Source organism: Corvus brachyrhynchos, unplaced genomic scaffold (genome assembly GCF_000691975.1).
Source record: "Corvus brachyrhynchos isolate BGI_N302 unplaced genomic scaffold, ASM69197v1 scaffold229, whole genome shotgun sequence".
Lineage (NCBI taxonomy): Eukaryota > Metazoa > Chordata > Aves > Passeriformes > Corvidae > Corvus > Corvus brachyrhynchos.
The window spans coordinates 3682104-3701632 of NW_008240042.1; the positions used below are offsets into that span (position 1 = coordinate 3682104).

The following is a 19529-nucleotide window of genomic DNA, read 5'->3' on the forward strand; positions in this document are numbered from 1 at the left end:
TAAAATGAGAGGGAAAAGGTTCAGAGAAGCTTTATTCCTTGATTTTGAACATTCTGCCAGTCAGGAGTATAAAACTCAATCCTCATTACAATAATTTGGAGCAACCCTCTATGTTCATTTTCTACAGTTCTTCACCTCACCAATACTTTGCAGCAGATGTGTTAGCATTTCCAAATTCTAGTGACATCACCAAACAGTATCAACAAAAATTAAGGAATAAAACAACCAAGCCACTGGTTAATGAAGCAGAGCTTCCTAACTGCAGGACAACACCCATACAGTCTAAAAAAAGTAAATCCAGATGTCTTTCTGCTCTCCCCATTCAGTGAATGCAGACACCGTATGTGGAATATCACTCCCCAGGGTATGCAGCACTTGGTGATAACACTTGTTCTCAGATGCTGCAGGCACTTGGGACCTGAGCTTTCTGATTTGCAACTCTCCCAAAGTGGGTGGTTACCCACAAACACTGTCAAGCTTATTGCATCACAGAGTGCTTCAAACAATTGCAATCTTTCAATCTTCCCCATGTGAGCACTCTTAAGGTGAGCCTTTAAAAGGCACTCTGGACCACCCCGATTTAATTAATGTAGCCTTTTCCCATCTATCTGTTTATCACTTCTAACTAATCATAAAAATCACGTATGTGAATAAGATATGAATCTCATGTTCAGCCACACTCCCAGCAGAGAAGCAGCTCATTAACGAATGCAGGCAGAAAAATACAGAAAAGTATTAAAAAAAGGGGGAAATCTGCACATGCAAATTAACACTCAAAAGTAATGCCATACACAAGACTGTCCTTTTGCCTACACTAACTCCACAGGACAGAGGATCCACCTGACAACATCCCAAAAGCAAATTCCTTCCAGGCCTCCCCCCCACACACTGTCTTTGGGAAAATACTCTTTTATGAACAGGTAGATGCCTTCCCACTGCATTACTGAGAAACTGTTGCTACACTCTTAACACCAAAGTAAGAAACAAAGAGAACAGGGACTAAAATTCATGCCTACATTCCTCTCAACACCTATCTCTACCTACTTTAAGTCACTCTCCTACTACTGCTGAATACTGCTCCTCTCATTTCCTACAAGACAGGAAAGCAAAGGAAGAGAAAAGCCCTAGTATCTAGGAAAACACTAAGGCTTTTGGGACAGGCACAGTAGGCCTTATAAACAGGTACCCTAAACAGTCAGAGTTTCAAAGTTTTTTACCTCACTTAGCTGCATTCAGGCAGCTACTTCCAAGTAAGTACAACTGAGATCCCAACTACCACTCTGTTAAAGAAAATACTAGGAACTGAACGCCTAAAATGCTGAAGTCATTAAAAATTTCCTTCCTTAGTCTTATACATAACATCAACTAGTAGGAACAAATCCAAATATGAACCACAAATTGCTTCTTCCACAACTGCAAGTCCATCATTAAATGCTTTTTCAGAAGCATTTCATCTTATTTTCACTCTTTTAGATATTTACTTTTAAAAGTTTAACTGGGAGCAGGGAAGGAGCACTCAGGAAGATAATGAATCACATTTATCTTCAGTCAGTTTTGGCAAGACAGTCTAAGAGCTCTGCTGGGTGTGTAAAATAACCACATTGAGCAATAACACTCAGCTCTACGCAGTCTGCAACTGCATCTGCATTGACTGACAAGTCAATAGCAAGAGTCTACTCCCTGCTCCGAACAATTCATACCCTTTCTTGGCCATTGTGAAAGGTAGGTATCTATATGTGCCAAACCCAGACTCACAGAAGCTATGGCAGCATAGAGAACAAGTTGTTTTGTTATGTGTAAAATAAGTGTGTTACTTCAACACTTGTTTTCATATAAGCCTAAACCAAAACAAATTATTTTCTCCTTTGTCAGCAGCTTGAACTGCTGTCTTTCAGCCTGTGGCATTACAGGCTAGACTAGGCCAGATACATCTTCATGGAAACTAACAGAAATGTACTATCAGCACCTTCTCCCTGCAAGACAACACCACACTTCACAAGAAAAAGCTCCAAGTATAGGAAAGAAAACTTCTGTACTGTGCAGTGATTGCACATTGGAACAGACTGCCCAGAGAACCTGTGGAGTCACCTCACTGAACCATGTGGACACAATCCAGTGCCAGGTGCTCTGGGATCACCCTGCTTGAGCAGGGAGGTTGGACCAGATGAACCACTGTGGTCCCCTCCAACCTGACCCATTCTGTAAAATTCTGGGAAAGGCACCTTTCTCCTAAGCGTCTCAGTATGACAACCCTGCCCTGTAAACTTAAATGCAGAGTCAGTCCAACGATATCAAGTCTGAAGTTGCAATATTAAACAAAACCAAATCTAAACTTACCTGACTTTGAGGAACTTCGTGGTCAGCTCCCCAAAAGAGTGCCATACCAAGAGAATAAATATGGACCTGCCATAAGACACAAGATACTTGTGAACTTATTGAACAGGAATGGAAATGCAAAGCAGACTTTTAAAGGAGAGCAACTAGCTTAACATCATTTTGCTTATAAATACATTTCTGGTATTTAAGCTCAGTTGTCTTTCAAATCCTACTTCTCCTTTACATGAGGTTCAGAGAAGTAAATCCTACTGCTACAAAATACACTGCATCTAATTAGTGCCCCCATCTTCTCTGTTCAATTTTAAGCTTTCATCTCACATTGAAGCCAGAAAGTCATGTAATCCATACAATCAGCCTGGTGTGGGGTAAAGACTGCATGGTTGTGCCCAAGGATCCTTAAAATTTGAGTGTGAAAGTAAGGCAGACCTTAGCACGACTTAAGCAGGGGGCTATCCTAATGAGATTACTAAGATTGGGATCAAAGGAAAAAGAAGGAATGAACAAAACAATATAAACATTTAAAGCAGTACCTTAATCTATAACTGATATTTTAAGGTACAAATACATTAACCATTACACATTATAATTAACGATTAATATATCTTCAACATAATACACCCATCAGTACAGGGAATAAAACCTTTAAATACTGCAGAATTAAGAGCACAAGCACATGCTGGCTCTGTAGGTGACTGTCAAAACAAAACAGGTAAGTGTAGAAAGAAAGCACAGTTTTTCTGGACTGTATAAGTAATGTACACTAGTGACGGCTCCCTATACCATGTTATTAGTAATACTTATGTTACTTAAAGCAACAAATTTATTGAATAACTCTGAAGGCAATGAACAACAATTACAAGGACAGAGATAAAATAAAAGTTCACTTAAGTCAGCCTCTTCACCAAAGCAAAACATCTTAGTTAAGTTCTAGATATATAAATTGACAAAAATCTGAACAGATTAGGACAGTAGTCAGAAAAATGCATCAGGGGTTCTCAGTTAATACCACTGCCCCATTCAATCAGAAACATTCTCTTTCAAATACTGAGAAAATTGCTCTTTATCTGGTTTATTACCCATTACCCTTTCAACTGAAATGCTACAAAGTCTTCCTTATATATCAAGATATACTGCAGCTATGCAGAAAGAGGTGAACATGCTTTCAGGGCAGTAATGAATGCAAAAAAAAACCTTTTCAGAAAAAACAGGCAACAAAACCCAAAAGAATCCAAAACCAATCAAGAAAAAAAAACCCAAACAAAAACAGAAGCTTGCCAACTCTTTCAGTCCCCCAATAATGCAATAACAGCAATTGAAAATACTATTATAAAATTAGTTACTTCTAATTAGAGACATTGTCATTGTCTTGAGTCTGTCAGTGTTCAAGAAAAATTTGGACAATGGTCAAATACATGATTTCATTTCTGGTTGCCCTCTCTGGAATCTGGAGTTGGACTTGATGACTCCTTGACCCTTTCAGCTCAGGTTATTCCATCATTCTATGACTCTGCGCTTCAAAATAACAGAAGATATTTCCAAAAATGCTATGTGCGATCAGTCCTCTAAACTAAAACATGCTACTCTACTAATCTATCTGAAAACAGCTTTCAAAATAAAAGCATTTATTCAAAAATTGTAATTAATTTCTGTACTATGATACTTTAAATATGTTCCACAATATATAAATCAACATGAAATTAATTTCCCAAATCAATCTTCATTCTAATATTGAATGGTTTGGTTACTCTATTTCCAATAAGCCTGCAGTTACCTCACACATATTTGGATTCAAGCTGACTGTGTGTCTTGGAATCAAAAGGGTATTCACTTATTGATGATAATTTTTTTTAGCATTTCTCGTGAATACACTTAACTTGTATTAGCAAACACAATCATAACTGAAAAGATAAATGCAACCCCGTCACTGTCTGATACAAGGCCTTAAAAAACAAGGTATTTTTCTGCTTCAGCAGCTTTTAGTAGAACAATCAAAAAGGAAAACACCAATGATTTCCAGTAAATGAATTCAGTGAACTACAGCCAGTTGTGACAGAAGAAAAAAAAAAAAGTTTAAATGTGTTAAAAGTTACCACAGTCAGCAAAGCAAGATCTGATTCTGTGATCTAAGAAACATGAAGTCAACATACTCCTTACAAATAACCAGTGTACCACCTGACACAGAGTTTAACAGGAACGCAAAGGGAAGCAGTCAAAAAAAGAGGGATGCACGTATAAGCTATTTATCAGCCCTACGAACTTCAACGAATAAAGTCATAAAAGGACACTGGTTTTTGGACAAAGCTATGTTTCAGTGAGCTTTCTTCTTCCACATAAGGAAGTAGGTGGATCACCTTCCATCCAGCAAGCAAGGTTATGCTGACACCAGGAAAGTAATTCACACAGCCCTAACCAGAGAGGATTAGTTAGCGCTGCACACACACAGAGTGCCAGCATTTGGTCATCGCCTATTGATGTGCTCTGTGTTGGTGTTTACAGGCCACAGAGGTCCCTCTGAGGGTTTCCTTCCTAAAGATTAAGAAACACCACAGCATGGCTTTTCATAGTAACAGTCCTCCATTTATTTCAAAAAGAAAAAAAGTAGCATATTGAATACTGGCACAGAGCAAAGAATGCAATCAACTCTGACAAAGGTCACAAACTTGTCCCTTCAAAACTATTTTTTCTGCCATTTTTAAAGGCCTGTTTTGTACATTAACTTCAGAGTTGGCACTAGAGGTAACATTACTGTCTTCGAAAGCATTGTCCCTCTTGAAAGAAAATAAACAATTCCAGCAGTATGACTACAGAACTTGGCAGCTGCATCCTACATAACTGAACCTGAGTCTTCATTATGTCAGTGCTATTTTTATTCCTCTATTATTTCTCTAACTTTCAGCCTAGGTTTCTAATTGTTTATAGTTTTGACATAAATAAAACTGTAAACATATTTTATCATACCATTAATTTTGACAATATGCAGGTCAAGAAGGATGTCTAAAGGACTTGGGAGTAACAGAGGGTTTACAGTAGGTATTTGGTGATAGAGCCCTAAAGAAAACTGGCTATATACAAAAAGCTGTAAACACCAAATATTCAACACAGAAATACAGGTTTTAATAGTCCTTGTGCACACAACAGCTACCCATGCCAATACCACTTTCCTCTGGAGTAAGAGCTGTTCTTCCTGGAGGAACACTGCCAAATGCCATAATTGTTCCCAGTCTACAACACTGGCTGTGGCTAGCTTCCCTCTAAGGATTATTGATCCAGGGAAGCCAAGGAGATAGAAATAGCTCAGCTTCCTTTTCACTCCCACTGCTAAATATCTTTGACTAAGCCAAGGCAATGGTTTTCTGGGGAAAGTGTTACCATTTGCAACAAATTCTTAAGAGCACAGCTGAGAAGATACTCATTTTAACTGTACCTGTCAATGACCTGGAGGAGATCACATATACAAACATCATCTGTCTGAACATTTACCCTTGTGAAAGGGTTAAAAAGGAGAAGTGGAAATTCTGTGCAGCCCTTGCTCAAGTATGCACACGGCCAGGTGCAGTAGAGACTCTTCCTCACAACTGCATACAACTATAATTCCACTTTTACCAGGAAAAACAAAGTAGGAGGATCCCTCCCCTCCTCACAAAAGAAATTACACGAATCACAAACCATGGGGAGATAAAAAGGACAGTTTAAAGCTATTTTGTGAAGGGATCAACAGCAAAACACCAGAGCTGTCTGCCAAGGAAGAGGCACTCTACCTTTTCAACATCTGACAGGGATGACAGCGAATGGTTCTGCAGAACCTCTGGTGCTGTGAATGCTCGCAGGTCTTGTTGGGACACATTTTCATCAGTAAATGACACACTGCCAGATGGAAGCAACAGGAGAGACCATGGAGAAATGATGAATCCCAGAGCAGCAGGATCAGCTGTAATTGAAAAGGGAAAAAAAAACCAAAAACCACCCTGAAAATGAAGCAATGTTGTGTTTGATGCCCTTGCTTGATGTTCTTTTATTATCAGCCTACATACTATTAGTGGAATAGATTCATACTTCCTTTTCCACCTGCAGTGTTTCGTAACCACAACAACCACCTCGATTTTAATCACACTGAGGAGTAACACCTATCTTTTATGACTGTTCTTATTCATAACAGCAAGCTCAGGAAGAGCCTGCTAAAATACTCACAAATCTTTCCCATCCTAAAGTTATTTCAATTATGCTACAGTTGACATATAAAATGTTCCCCTTCTGTAGTGCACGTCAATAATGCTAATTCCTACAATAGAATGGAGTTTGCTCCTATACCATCATAGCATTACTGCAGCAGCAATGTTTTGAAGACAGTAGACAACATTAGTGGAGAAGGAAAATCCTCATTAGAGTGGCTAATAGAAGGGGACAAAACAGAAGAGTTTTGTGGCACAGAAATCCTTTTTAGTCTAAAGCAAAAAAAAAATTAAAAATACCTGAAAATATCAAAACAAGCACTGAAATTGCAGAACCAAAAGTGATCTAGAATATGCAATTTGCCAGATAGATTTTTGATGTCCAATAATACTGCTGTCAAACTACTGTAACACAAAAAGGCAGGAAAAATAAATACCATTTCCTTGAGTCAAAATATTTTTTCTACAACTCAAACATGAATCAACCCAATTTCACTGGAGGAGGCACAGGATTTTACCTAAGTAAAACTAAAAGTTAATTTTCATTTTTTCATAGGCAAAAAGGCAATATCTCTGTCTTCTGCTGCACAATATATCCAAGATGTGAGGAAACACATGTTTGAATGATACATCCTTTTCCCTTGATATTGTAAGGAAAACCAGCAGAATAATAATTTCCTCCTTCAGCATCACCATTAACATTTTCCACTCTCCATCTCAGGATATTCCTACAGTGCTGGTTCCTAGACTGCTGAACTATCTTGTAATCTAGAATATTTCTAATCTCCTAGGAAATGTATTAAATTACTGCTTGCAGGTATCAGGTGTAAAAGGATCTACCAAGTAAGTCCTTCAATTTTCTAACCCCACTTCCTTTGAAACAAACAGAGTAAGTGCTGTTCACTGTTGTAGCAGTAAGTTTAGATGTTAAATGAAAGAAACATAAAGATGGACAGACCATTCCTACTATATGTAACAAGAAAATACTACATTATATAGCAAGGCTTCCAAAAACATTTTTAGGAAGACTACCTTAGATGGCCACTGACTTTCAAAAATTATCCTGAGGGTAACTACTGGATTTTTCACCACTTCTGTGTGTATTCAACACTGATATAAAAACCCTAAACAAGCAACATCTTAAAATATTGTAAGATTTCTGCTTATAAGTCCCAACTCAAGAACCCTAGGAAATGTAGATGCTTTTATCTTAATTTAACATTTTGTATAATATTTGAAATGCATAAAAACTCTTCATATTCTGAAACATACTAAGACAAAAAATTGATTTAGTTTTGAGAACAATTAAAACCCCTCCCACAATTAGTCTGAAGTCTTCCCGATATTAATTTCAACAAACTTTAAAGCATTTGTCCCCTACAGATGTAGAGTCTGAATTTATTGATCCACCCCTACTCAAGAATCTTCATGACCTGAAGCAATGTAAAATTAATGTGACAAATAATAAGTTTAGAAAAGGGACTGGTTTTGCCAAACTCGTTCTATTGACATTTTTTTAGCTTTCTCTTTCAGTAGCTTACAACTAACATAGCAGATCATACTGCCCCATCCCAACTCCAGGGAATCTAATCTATTGTTACAAAGGATGAGGACAAAACAATTAATTGTCCAGTTCCTTCCTTAAGGCGTGCTTCATAAACCAAAATAACTGTCTCAAAGCTCCAACTAGGTAGACCTACCTAGGAAAATACTCTTCAGTAACATTACTCTTACTTTAACAAAAAAGTAGCAAAGATGCAATGTGTCAAATAGCCAGCAACTATAAGACAACAACAGAAACTATCTTCCAGTGATAATATTCATGTCATCTTCTGTTTAGGCTTTCAGAAGAATTTACAAGAGCAGTAAGGGTAACATACTCCTGAAAATAACAGAGGAAAATGACAAAAACCCCCCCAACCCCTTTTTCTAAAAGCACTGGAATTCAGGATATGGCTCCTGGTCAATTTTCTATCCAACAGGTTTTCAACTGTGCTAGAGCTGCCAGCCTTCTGAGTTAATTCCAGAACTATGCAACTCGGTAACAAAACACTTGTGAGAGCACAGTATATCAAGCAGTGCCAAGACAGAGATAAATAGCGTGGTCTTACTTAAAGTGAGAGAGTGAACTGGCTTTAAACACAATAAAAACAGAAATAATCTTCAGCTACAGAGCATCTGCCAAACAAATGAGAGAAGGGAAAAGTCCTTTATGTGCTTTAACAGCATACAAATAGCCTAAGATAAAAAAGACCCACCATATTATAAGGGACATGAATACAAATATTTGAAATGGATCTATTTTACAATATTGATGGCAGGTAATTTTGAATTCCCAAGCTACAGTCACAATTCAAGTCAGTCCTTCAGGATCTTTTTCCCCCACTTCTCTCTTAGGCCTCAACCATTAGCACAGAACACACACATCGACAAAAATCTCTAAAAACCACAGAACAATCCAAAAATATACATGAGGTTTTCAACACCCATCTTTGCTTCCCTCCGTAGCCCTCACTGAGACACGTAAAATTTCTCCTAGAGCAAAGGACCCTGAAAATGTGTATGCTCAGGCCAGGCTGGAGGCAGGCAGACCACTGACTCATCTGCAGCCTGGCCAGGATTATGCCAGCACACAGGACCACTTATGCTGTAAATCCTCTCCTCCTTGGGCTGGTGCAGCATGTCCCTGCATGCCTGGTGTGCAGGGCAAGCAGCACTGCAGCGTCTCTGCTCCCTTTCCCTTCGGAACAAAGGGATAGGAGAGCTCTGATGGGATACTGAACCCCTTGGAAAAGTGAAATTTACTCTTTCCTGAGGATACTGGAGCAAGAAACAAGGTGAACAATTAATTTCTGAGATCACATATGTTGTCCCTGAATTGCCCCACAGTCAGTCTAACACCACACTACACGGTTGTGCTGACTACATCCAGCAGAGCTCTGCAAAGAGTGCACGTAGTCACCAAGCCTCTTTGGTGTGAGTAGGGTGGGTGGAGGAAGGGATGAGGAATAGAAACTAAAAATTTTTTAAATCCCAATAAAATTACAAAAGCTCAATCTCTCTCCTTCTCAGCAACCAAATCAAATGTCACCAGATGATGGGGGGGAAAAAAAAAAAATCATTCCCTAACAGTTACTGGCAAGGGGAAAAAGCAATCATTTATTCCCTGCCAACAAGGACTAGCTAGAAAATGAGGATTTGGGTTTTTACCCCTTCCTATTGCATTTTTCCTCTTGTCAACCAAACCAATCCATTTCCTGCTCCATCCCAACTAGGTCTATGACTACTTTGGACTCACCACTAGTCCCCATCAGCACATTTCACACTTTGCCTTCCTTCTTTTCATTACACCTACTCAAGCTAAGCAGCTACAGTAGTTTGACTGTCAACAAGATTTACAGGTCCCTGAAAACCATAATCTTCTTTCTTCACATCCACTTTCAGATGATACAACTTTTCTTTACATAAATCATTTCCCACATACAAATTTGTAAGACATTCAACTTGCAAAGACTCTCTTTCTTTGCTCAACCTGTCTTTTTAATATCAGACTCACTTTCCCCTTCTCTTCCCCCTTCATTTAGATACACGTCTCCAAATTTAAGATCCAATTATTTTCAGAATCCTCAACGCACACTTTAGAATGGGAGTGGCTTAAGTGACATATGAAGGCTTTCCCACTTTCAAGCTTAGATAAATCTTTTCCAGTTAAACCTACCAAATTAGAGGGACGCCTGTTTTATAATTCTCAGCAGCAGCGAGCACAGCATTCTCCTTACGCTTATACACTCACATTTGAGATTACTTCAAAGACTTGTTCCTTTGACCTCATGGAGTTCTGAGTGCAAGATACAGCACGTCTTTCAACAACAAAATAGTTATTGCAGATAATTAAACAGATGTAAGAGAAGGGCAGGTCTGGTATCGGCCTTTTCAAATCTCCAGATTAATCTCAACATCACCAGTGCAACTGATGTCAGATCTGCAAGTGAGTCCTAGATTGTCTTTCTCCTTCATTTAACAGCTTATAATATGCTGACAAGACAGCTACCAGAGTTGATCTTCTGAATTGGTGATTAGCAACTGGGCAATTCAATCCAAGCTTTCATTTTTTATAACTATAGAAATAAATTTGTGAAGTATTTTTAAGGAGTTCAACATCTGCTAGAATTGTAAATATGAAGAGGGATAAAAATATGCACATTTCTATATCTGTTGCTGAATCAGACATGATGTGATATGCAATTAACCATGTAAGACAATGGATTTTCATCCTGTGCATCTTTTATTCAGTGCTTTGATGGATAAGTAGACCCACTAAAAGACATGCACAACTTTTATATATAAAGAAGCCATCAAATCTGTAACAGAAGCTTGTTTTGGACACTTTTTTCTAATTTCTAGAAACTAGCTTAAGTAAGAAATTAATTGAAGAACAGGTTCTCAGTTGACAGAGTAATAGCAAGATTTCCAACTTGAAATAAACTACCAAAACTCTACCAGGACTACATACATAAATGAATTATTACTTGGACTGGTAAATCCTTTAAGTTTGTGTGGTTCCTGGACTGGTGTGGAGAGGCTGCCAACAGGTAGCAGTTTAAGAGTTGACATGGCCTTTTTTATCCCCCTCATTTCAAAACAGCTGGAACACAGACTGTTGACCAATATGCCTTATTTAATTTTTTTGAAGAAACAATGTACAAAACACTCAGAAAACTTATATTTTGTTACAGAACAGCAAGTTCAGGGACTTCAGGACTCCGTACAGGAAGGAAGAACACTTTTGAGAGCTGGTCAAAGCTGAACACGCTGTGATCTTGCAGAAGCTAAAAGCTTGACCTATTGCCCTCTGCCCAGGAGTGATCAGTCAGTTCTGAAAAATTTTGGAAACTCATCCTCTGCCATAAAATAGCTCTTCCATGCCATATCCATGGAAGAAATGGGCCTGAAATTCGACCAAGGAAAACAAGATTTCTTTAGGATTCCTTGCTACAAGTCCTCCACAAATAAAGAACGAAATTGAGTCAGACAAGCCTACAGGAACCTCCACATTTCCACATGGACATTCCTGCATGTCCACGACACCTTTACAACCCAGCATAGAAACTGATATTCAAGATGACAAAAAAAGTCTCTAGACTGCTTCATTAGTGAAGACAAACCTTCATTAAAGACTGTCTGGTTATTCAACTCTTGCTGGGAGGAATTAGATTACCTTTATCAACCTTAGCTACACAGAAAAGCTCTTTCATTTGAGTGTCTCTTGAAGTGTGTTTTACCAAAGGCTATATCCCAGGTTAATTAATAGCATGCAACTGAAAACAGTTTGCTGAACTAGCAGAAAAACAACTCAATAAAACAGCTTCACCTCCAAAAAAGACAGATTCTTCTGGCACTGATTTTATCTGAATTTGTGTTTTGGTCTTCACGGATAGGAAGCAAGATCAGAAGCTTCTGCCACCTTACCCAGTCCTTGCTGGCAAACATTCCCCTGCCTTAAAAACACATATCAGAAGTCCTGGGGCATATTTCTGTTTTGTGCTCTCATCTTTCAGTACTTGTTCTTCTGAAGGAGCGCTGACTGTGTTCTCATTGTGGATGCCTGCCTGCAGTCTTCATAGAAACTATGATAACTCTTCTGCACTACTCTCAGGACAAGAAAGGGTGAGTTCTTATTTTCAGTGGAGACTCCCTTCTGGAAAAAAATCTAGGACAAAATTTTAAGTGGTTTCACTGCTATGGGCTCATACAACTGCAATTTTGCAGGTGGATTAAAAGATGGAGCTTCATGTGTCAATTCCTGCAAAGTTTACAAGAGTAAACCTCTAATCATTCAAGATCCTTCTTAAGTCAAGGTCTTAACAACCTGCCCTCTTAAAAGAAATAATTCTCCTGACTGTCTCCAAGAGACAACAAAGAGTGAAAGAGAGAGGAAAGCAGATGCCAGCTTTCCCTTTCTTGCAATATGAGAAGCAGCAGGACAGGTCAGTTGGTCAAACTGCAACAATAAACTCAGCATTCCTAATAGGGAACGCTTTTTACTACACATGGCCTGTGAGAACACGGGTAAAGGGAAAAAGGTAAATTTGAATGGGATGTCAAAACTACCTATAACTCACCTACCAAAAAATACATTGGAGAAGTTGATAACATTCATATTTGTAAAGCTAAGTCAAGCTTGATCAGAAATCAAGCACCATATAGCAGGTTTTACCCACATCTGCCTTCTCTGGGGCCTGTGAAGTATCCAACAGTCCAGTTGAGACCAGTCTCAGAGGCTGCACAATGCATAAGACAGAACCAGTATCTGACTCAACAGATTGTCTAAACCAAATCTTAATAAAACCAACCCAAAACAACTTCAATGTTGAATCTTAATGAAATTCTACATCAAATACTTGCAAAAAATACAAAACATTTTTCCCTCAATAACAAAGATGTGCCCTTTGCATCGTAATGTGGCAAAACAATGACTATTTTCAAAGTGTGACCCTTTGCTTTTCATTAATAAAACTGAATAAGCTTACATATACATGCTTAGATACAAGGGGACGACCCCCCACAAAGGTGCTGAAATACTAGGTGCATCATGGGAATATATACTTTATCTGAGAACAAGTTAAAGATGTTACTGAAGTTCAATATTTGGGTTAAGCATTTATTGCTATTAAAAAAAGCAAGAAAGGGAGGGAAGGGCCTTAAGGATTTACAGATTTTAAAGAAAAGGGAGGAAAATACAAGGAAGGGGAAAGGTTCCATATTGAGACCTAGTGCTAAAATGTGTATTATTAGCAGTATTTCAGACGCTCAACCTGGAGCCTACTAAGGTGGGAGGGGGGAGGGAGAAGAAATACTTGTACTCCTTTGAAGTCCAAGACAACACCACATTCCTCTCAGTAGCGTGTAGGTGTTGCCACTTGCATTCTGGGGAATCATACCTAGCCCTCTGGTCAAGTTTTCTGTTGCTCACCTTTGCCTCCCCTGAGACTGAATCTCTTCAGAGCACACTGGTCATGACTGCACAGTACTGTACCCATTTCTGTGCCCCCTTCGGTACTGAAGTGTTCCAATGGTCTCACACTTATTTATCACCTTTTTCCTGTGTTTTCAGCTCACTCCAATGAGTCTAAAATAATTGAAGTTACCGCCACAAGAAACGGGATATGCCACAGACTCTGGCAGAACTTGAAGTGATGGTTGAAAGCAACCTTTGGGCTGGGGTGCAGCGAGGCACTTACCCAGAGACAACTTAGGAGCAAGTTATTGTTTGGGTTTAGAGCCTAGGAAGGACAAGGCAGTTTACTTTTATGGCACCTGAGCATAACCAAGACGTTTCCAGCTCTGTATTCATTAGTCTTTAAAAACGCTTACCTTTTCGGAATAGTTCTTGAAGGCTCTCTGCACTTTGATTCAAAATAGCCCATATTTCCTCTTCCTGCAATGGTCCCCCCCGAACCTCCAGAGCCTCTGCTAGTGACACATGCATGTTACCTGGGAAATAAACAGACTGATGTAAGACTAAATAACACTTTTCTTCTCCTTGCATGCAGTATTCAAGTGATGCCTTTTCCCGGTCTTAAAATCAAGAGTCAAACGTGGTTAGAAGGGAAAAAGGGATTTTACCTTGGTGTTTATTTGAAGGATCCTTAGGTGCACATGTCCAGGTTGAATGCACCCCAATGCACACCACAATGCCCACCCCCCAAAGGATCTGGTATAACATTATAGGTTTTACTAATTAGCACATCTATCAAAGATTCCCCCATGAGAGGCTCGAGTGAGTGCCCCTCTCCCCAAGGAACCTTCCCCTGGATGGTTCTATCTTAGTTTACAGAATGTGTTCTGGAGAGGACCTTGGGGTCTGGGGCATTTTGATCCCTAACTACGAAGCTTCTAAAATGTTTGTTAAGCTAGGAGACTCAACAAGTCCAAGAATGGAGGCAAAAAGCCAATACCATAAAAAGGTATAAACGGGGTATACAAGAAAAGGCAAAAAATCATCATGGCATCACAAGTAGTAATAACCCATGTTCAACCCTTAGTCACAAAAATTCTCCAGCATTAACAGAACCCACCAAATATAAATAATACAAAATGTTCACTATGGCGATAAAGAATTTTGAGCACCTACTCCAGAAAAACTCAGGCTAAGAAAATAATGATCTATATTAATGTTGTAGACTCTACATCGATAAACTCAACAAACTGGCATCAATCCATATGCTGTGGGCAAGAGTTTGCTGTGTTTATAAAGATGACAGATCAATCAGTAGTTACAGGTTTATTAAAACAAATCAGCTATTAACACAATTTTGACAAGTTCAAGTCAGTGAAGCTGTTGGTAGGAAAGGAAGCTCTTCTTCCTTTCACAAGGTTGTTTATAGTATTTCACGACCATATTATGAGAAGCACTACCAGCAAACATGTACACAAGCAAAACAGCTATGGAACTGATAGTGAACTCCTCTGTTCAGCTTCTCCTTGCAGTTAAAAAAAAAGTAAAACTGTTAGTGGCACTCTACTTATTACCTCCCCAGAAAACATATCAAGGTTTCCTTCCCTGGATAAAAGAGGTTATGCTTCAATATTTTTTCAAAGAGCTAAACCATTTTGACCATACTACAATATAATGTTCTGTTGTCCAAAACCATCTTGAAAACTGAAGAACACATCCTTAAATATTCTGGCAAAGTCAAAGCTTCATCCGTTTGAGCTCAGAGCAAATAACCCATGTGTCTACTTAATTACTCCAGCTTTCTATGGAATGTTCTCAGACTGAGCATTCATGCCAATTTATATTTCTGATTAGGATGCAGCTGCAGTGGCTTCTTTCTCTGCTTCTCTCCAAACCCCAGAGAATAAAATCTTGAGGCAGTGAGCTGTAGTACGAGCCTAAGGTGTACTGTCAGTCATCACTGGTAAGTTTGTTATGTCTCAAAGGCTCCAAAACTGCTGCTGGAAATGGAAAATACAGTTCCACAAGCAATGCTCATTGTCTGGAAATCAGTAATTGGTATCAACAGTTTTAGATGACCCAATGGTACTGCTGGAGGCTCCTCCCCCTTCCTTTAAATCACCTACCCAGAGCCTCCCCATCAGCACAAAATCCCGGCTCAGGTGTATGGATACTAACTCAGATATTAACCTAACAAATTTAAAGAGGGACAGGCTTACAGGCTATATTTAGTTTCCCAACTGTCTAGGCAGCTTCATGCCTTCCATGTCGTTTTACTTACAGATAACCAGGCTTATACACATATAATGGCAACATAAAAGGCTGAATATCCTGTAGTTTCTAACTGAAAACATGGGTTTTGACAGTACTTGCTAAAATACTAGCCTTTTCACCTAGAATTCCATACAACTACTGAAAAATTACATATTGCTGGCTGCTTTTCAGCACAGCTTATTTTTCCTTATTTCACAACTTGCCAGTTTCCAGCATTCTATTACTGTGCGTATTTACTAAGCCAGATATATTTTCAACAATAAATGTTCAAAAGTCATCAACAAAAGATGATGGAAGGGAAAGCAAAATCAGATCACATTTAAAAGAAAGATGAAATCTGCATTCCCAAAGAGAAAAATAAATAAACCATTAAAAACACAAAGGTAGGGGCCAACACAGACTTGCAATAAATGGATGGAAAAGCAGAAACAAGTGTGTTTCGAGTCAGCATGATATTCACATACACCTGGGACAGAGTGAGTGCCTGGTCTATCATCTGCTCTAGGAAATTCTGTCATTTCATGCCACTGTCTCAAATTGCAGTATGCACATCTAGAATCAAGCTATCTGGATTATTCAGATTAAAAGATCTCATCTTCTCCTAGGGACTAAAAACACATGAACTGCAAATGAAAACTTTTTGCGATAAATATTTTAAAGGAGTATGCTGAGCATAACACCGACAATAACACCCTTTTCCCCAGCCTGCAAAACCCTGAATCTTTTCAGCTGTGATTAAATTGTGTGGACTGTTCTGTAGCAGATATAAGCCAATTCCCTATTTAGCAGCACAACAGAGACCATAAGCGTGTCTGCTGAAACTCCCAAACACATTACATCCACAGCAAAAGAATTCTACAGCAAACAATTTCTTGATCACAGTAAGAAGCATATGAACATACACACCCAACCCTAAGCTGTAGCAGGGCAACCAACAAGATCTGCTTGCATTTTACAGATACTAGGAGCTTGACAAATAAAAATCAGACACACAACACACCGAGCCCAAACCATTTCAAACTGATTTTGAAAGCCCGAGCAGAATCCATCACAGAACCAGTCATTACAAGCACAGCCACATGCAAAATGCCACAAGCTGGGATTTGAGTGGGATTCTCATTGAAGTAGATGTTTCAGTAACTTTTTGGTAACTTTCTCTGTAACTTTTCTTCCTCAAAATTATCTTTAGCTGCAGTGCTTGTCTGCCTCAGCAATGAGCCGGCCAACAGGCTAGTTATGAGGATTAAAGAACCTCCCACAAAGTGGTTCTCTAGCATGGAGGAACTGACTGAGGCAAGCTGGGGTGAAGTGGTTGGCAGGAAAATGCAAGGCCAGGTTTCTCCACCTGTACAGTGCAGCTGTTATCAGCCAGGCACGGATTTGGAGCTGACAGTGGGAGTGCCTGGCACAATACATATTTCTCCCCCACCAGTTTGTTTGTGTCAGATGTTTTTCACAAGAAGATATTTGTAGGAATGCTAACGTTTACAATGCACAACTCTTCCAAATTTGCTGTCTCCTTAGATTCTGGGAACCTTCAACAGTGCGTGGTCCTATGAGAATACAGAAACCTAAATGCTCAATACATACAAAAGCTTTTGGTTCTATGCAATACCTGGACATTACGATAAACTGCAACATAAGGACTATATTGAGTAATTTTTCTATGGGAAAAACATTTAAAGTTTTCATAGAATACCATATCAAAATTTTTTAGTGTTCCAGGTTGACTGGCAAAGACATTTAGATGCACTGGCAGAGTTCTCTGTGGACTCTTAGTCAGTTCATGTCAGGCCATTTTTCTTGCAGTGAGTCATCTCCCTGCCTCCTCTTTATCTAAGGAAAGGAAGATCTGGAATCCTGTGCCCTGTTCCTTTCACTCCTTGTAACAAGAATGGACAGATTAAAGAACACTGAAAGGTGCACCTTCCAAGGACAAGTTGACTTCCCTTTTTCTTGGGACAGCGTTATGATGGTATCTTAATATGAAGCCACACGGACACTTGGCTGGAGATGGGATTGGGGTAGGCAAGTCACAGGGTTAGGGGGTATGAACTCCACATGAACTGCTAGGGCATGGATAATCCATACACCCAAAACTCAGACGAGATCACAGCCACAGCATGTCCAAACAGGGACATTCACACAGCAGAGAGCACAACACAGTGTAGGAAGACAGTGGACAAATTAAAATAGTTTGTGCTGGAGGTGCATAGACATGAACTTGACAGGTTGCTTGTTCTGGGGCAGAATTTCCTCCCAGACCACACAGGAGTACTATTTCCACAGGAAAGGAGTTGCATCATGTGGAGGCAGCTTTTATGCTCCAGGACAAGAGAGTAACTTCAGGTGTAAATCATTTGTATTAACAAGCTCTGAGTGCAATTTCTCAGCACCACTCAGCCCTAAGCCATGCAGGCAGCACAGTCACAGGGAAAAATGTTGCCTAAGCCAGAAGCCTCTCCCGTATCTCAGACACTTTTTAAAAAGAGCCTGTCTGCCTTATGAGGACCTCCCTCTAGACAGACAGCTGACACACTCCCCAATGGGTGGGATGGGGCTCTGTCTCTCACCTGAAAACAAGCTCAGTGACCTCTTGGCTTTTAAAAGTCTCATTTTAAAGTCCCAGCAACCCATGTTAAAAGCACACCACCTATAGAGCATCCACAGTGCCAGCATGGCCCATGAGGCAGCCTCCCACTTGCTCTGTCCCAAGTAAGAGGGAAAGCACAACAGGAGCAGCCCTTCACACCATGTAACTCCATCAAAATTACTATCTGCAAGGTATATGCTTTTTCCCCTACCACTTACAAAGTCTTCACAACACCTCACTTTTTAATTACTTATGTATGCAGAACAGAAATTAAAAATGCTCAAAATTCTCATTTCCCCCAACCACCACCATTTTTCCTTACACATTTTAAATTTGAAATTGAAGGTCTCCAACAGCAACGAAGAATTAGGAAAATTGTAATGGCCTGTTCTTTCCAAATTTTATTGAACTGCCACCAGACAAAATATTAAAAAGCTATTGCTATAACTGTGATTATTAGACTGTAATACAGTAATTTTTTGTCAAAAAGTTCCTAAAAACAGACTAACAGTCAAAAGGCTAAACTGCTTCAACTTGGTGTTTCAGTTTTAGTAAGACATATCCCTTGCTTTTTTCTCACCTTGAGCATCAACATTTTTCATCAATGTTATAACTTCAGAACAAAAACTTTTAGTCAAAAGCTGTGCTTTAACATCAGCTAACTGCAATGCCTGCACTACCCCATACTACTTGATATTTCATAGGGATATGATGCAAAGAAACATGAAAAGCAGCTGCTCTAGGCATCCACGCTGCAGGTGCTTTCAGATGTGCAAGAAGCAGTGAAAAAAATCTAGAATATCAAACACTGTTAGAATTTCTAGATAATCACATAAAATACTCTGATATTAATTTTTACCCTTTGACAAAATTTAAAACAAGTAAGAGAGAGCAAGAAGGCATACAAAATACTTCCTGTGGAGAAAAAACCCACCTTATTTGTCCCATAGAAAAACCACTGTTAGCTGACCTTAACTGTCCTGAATATGAGCAATACTGCTCCTTGTTCCACAGAGACAATTAGGGAAAAAGTGGCAGGTTCTGAGGAGACTGTCTCTTAGAACATAAGTCAAGAGCCCCTTCTTGGCCCCTCCTCTGTAGATATAAATGCCTGAAGCCAGAAGTACATTTAACAAGACAATTCTATCCAGAGAACCTCTTAAAATTCACCTTTCTTAATGCCATGATTAGCTGCCTG

At 39.2% G+C, this 19529-nt stretch overlaps 1 protein-coding gene across 4 annotated transcripts in view; it reads right to left on the reverse strand.

Annotated features, from left to right (window-relative positions):
* The window catches only part of PTPN13 (protein tyrosine phosphatase, non-receptor type 13), an 87133-nt gene extending 73133 nt beyond the window's left edge, over positions 1-14000 (reverse strand). For all 4 annotated transcript variants that reach the window (XM_017744184.1, XM_017744183.1, XM_017744181.1 and 1 more), the window contains exons 1-3: positions 13881-14000; positions 6096-6265; positions 2338-2403 (exon numbers count right to left, since the gene is read on the reverse strand). In XM_017744184.1, coding sequence (XP_017599673.1) covers positions 2338-2403; positions 6096-6265; positions 13881-13995 — 351 coding nt within the window. In that variant the 5' untranslated portion in view covers positions 13996-14000. The remainder of the gene's footprint in view (positions 1-2337; positions 2404-6095; positions 6266-13880) is intronic.
* Positions 14001-19529: the final 5529 nt, after the last annotated feature.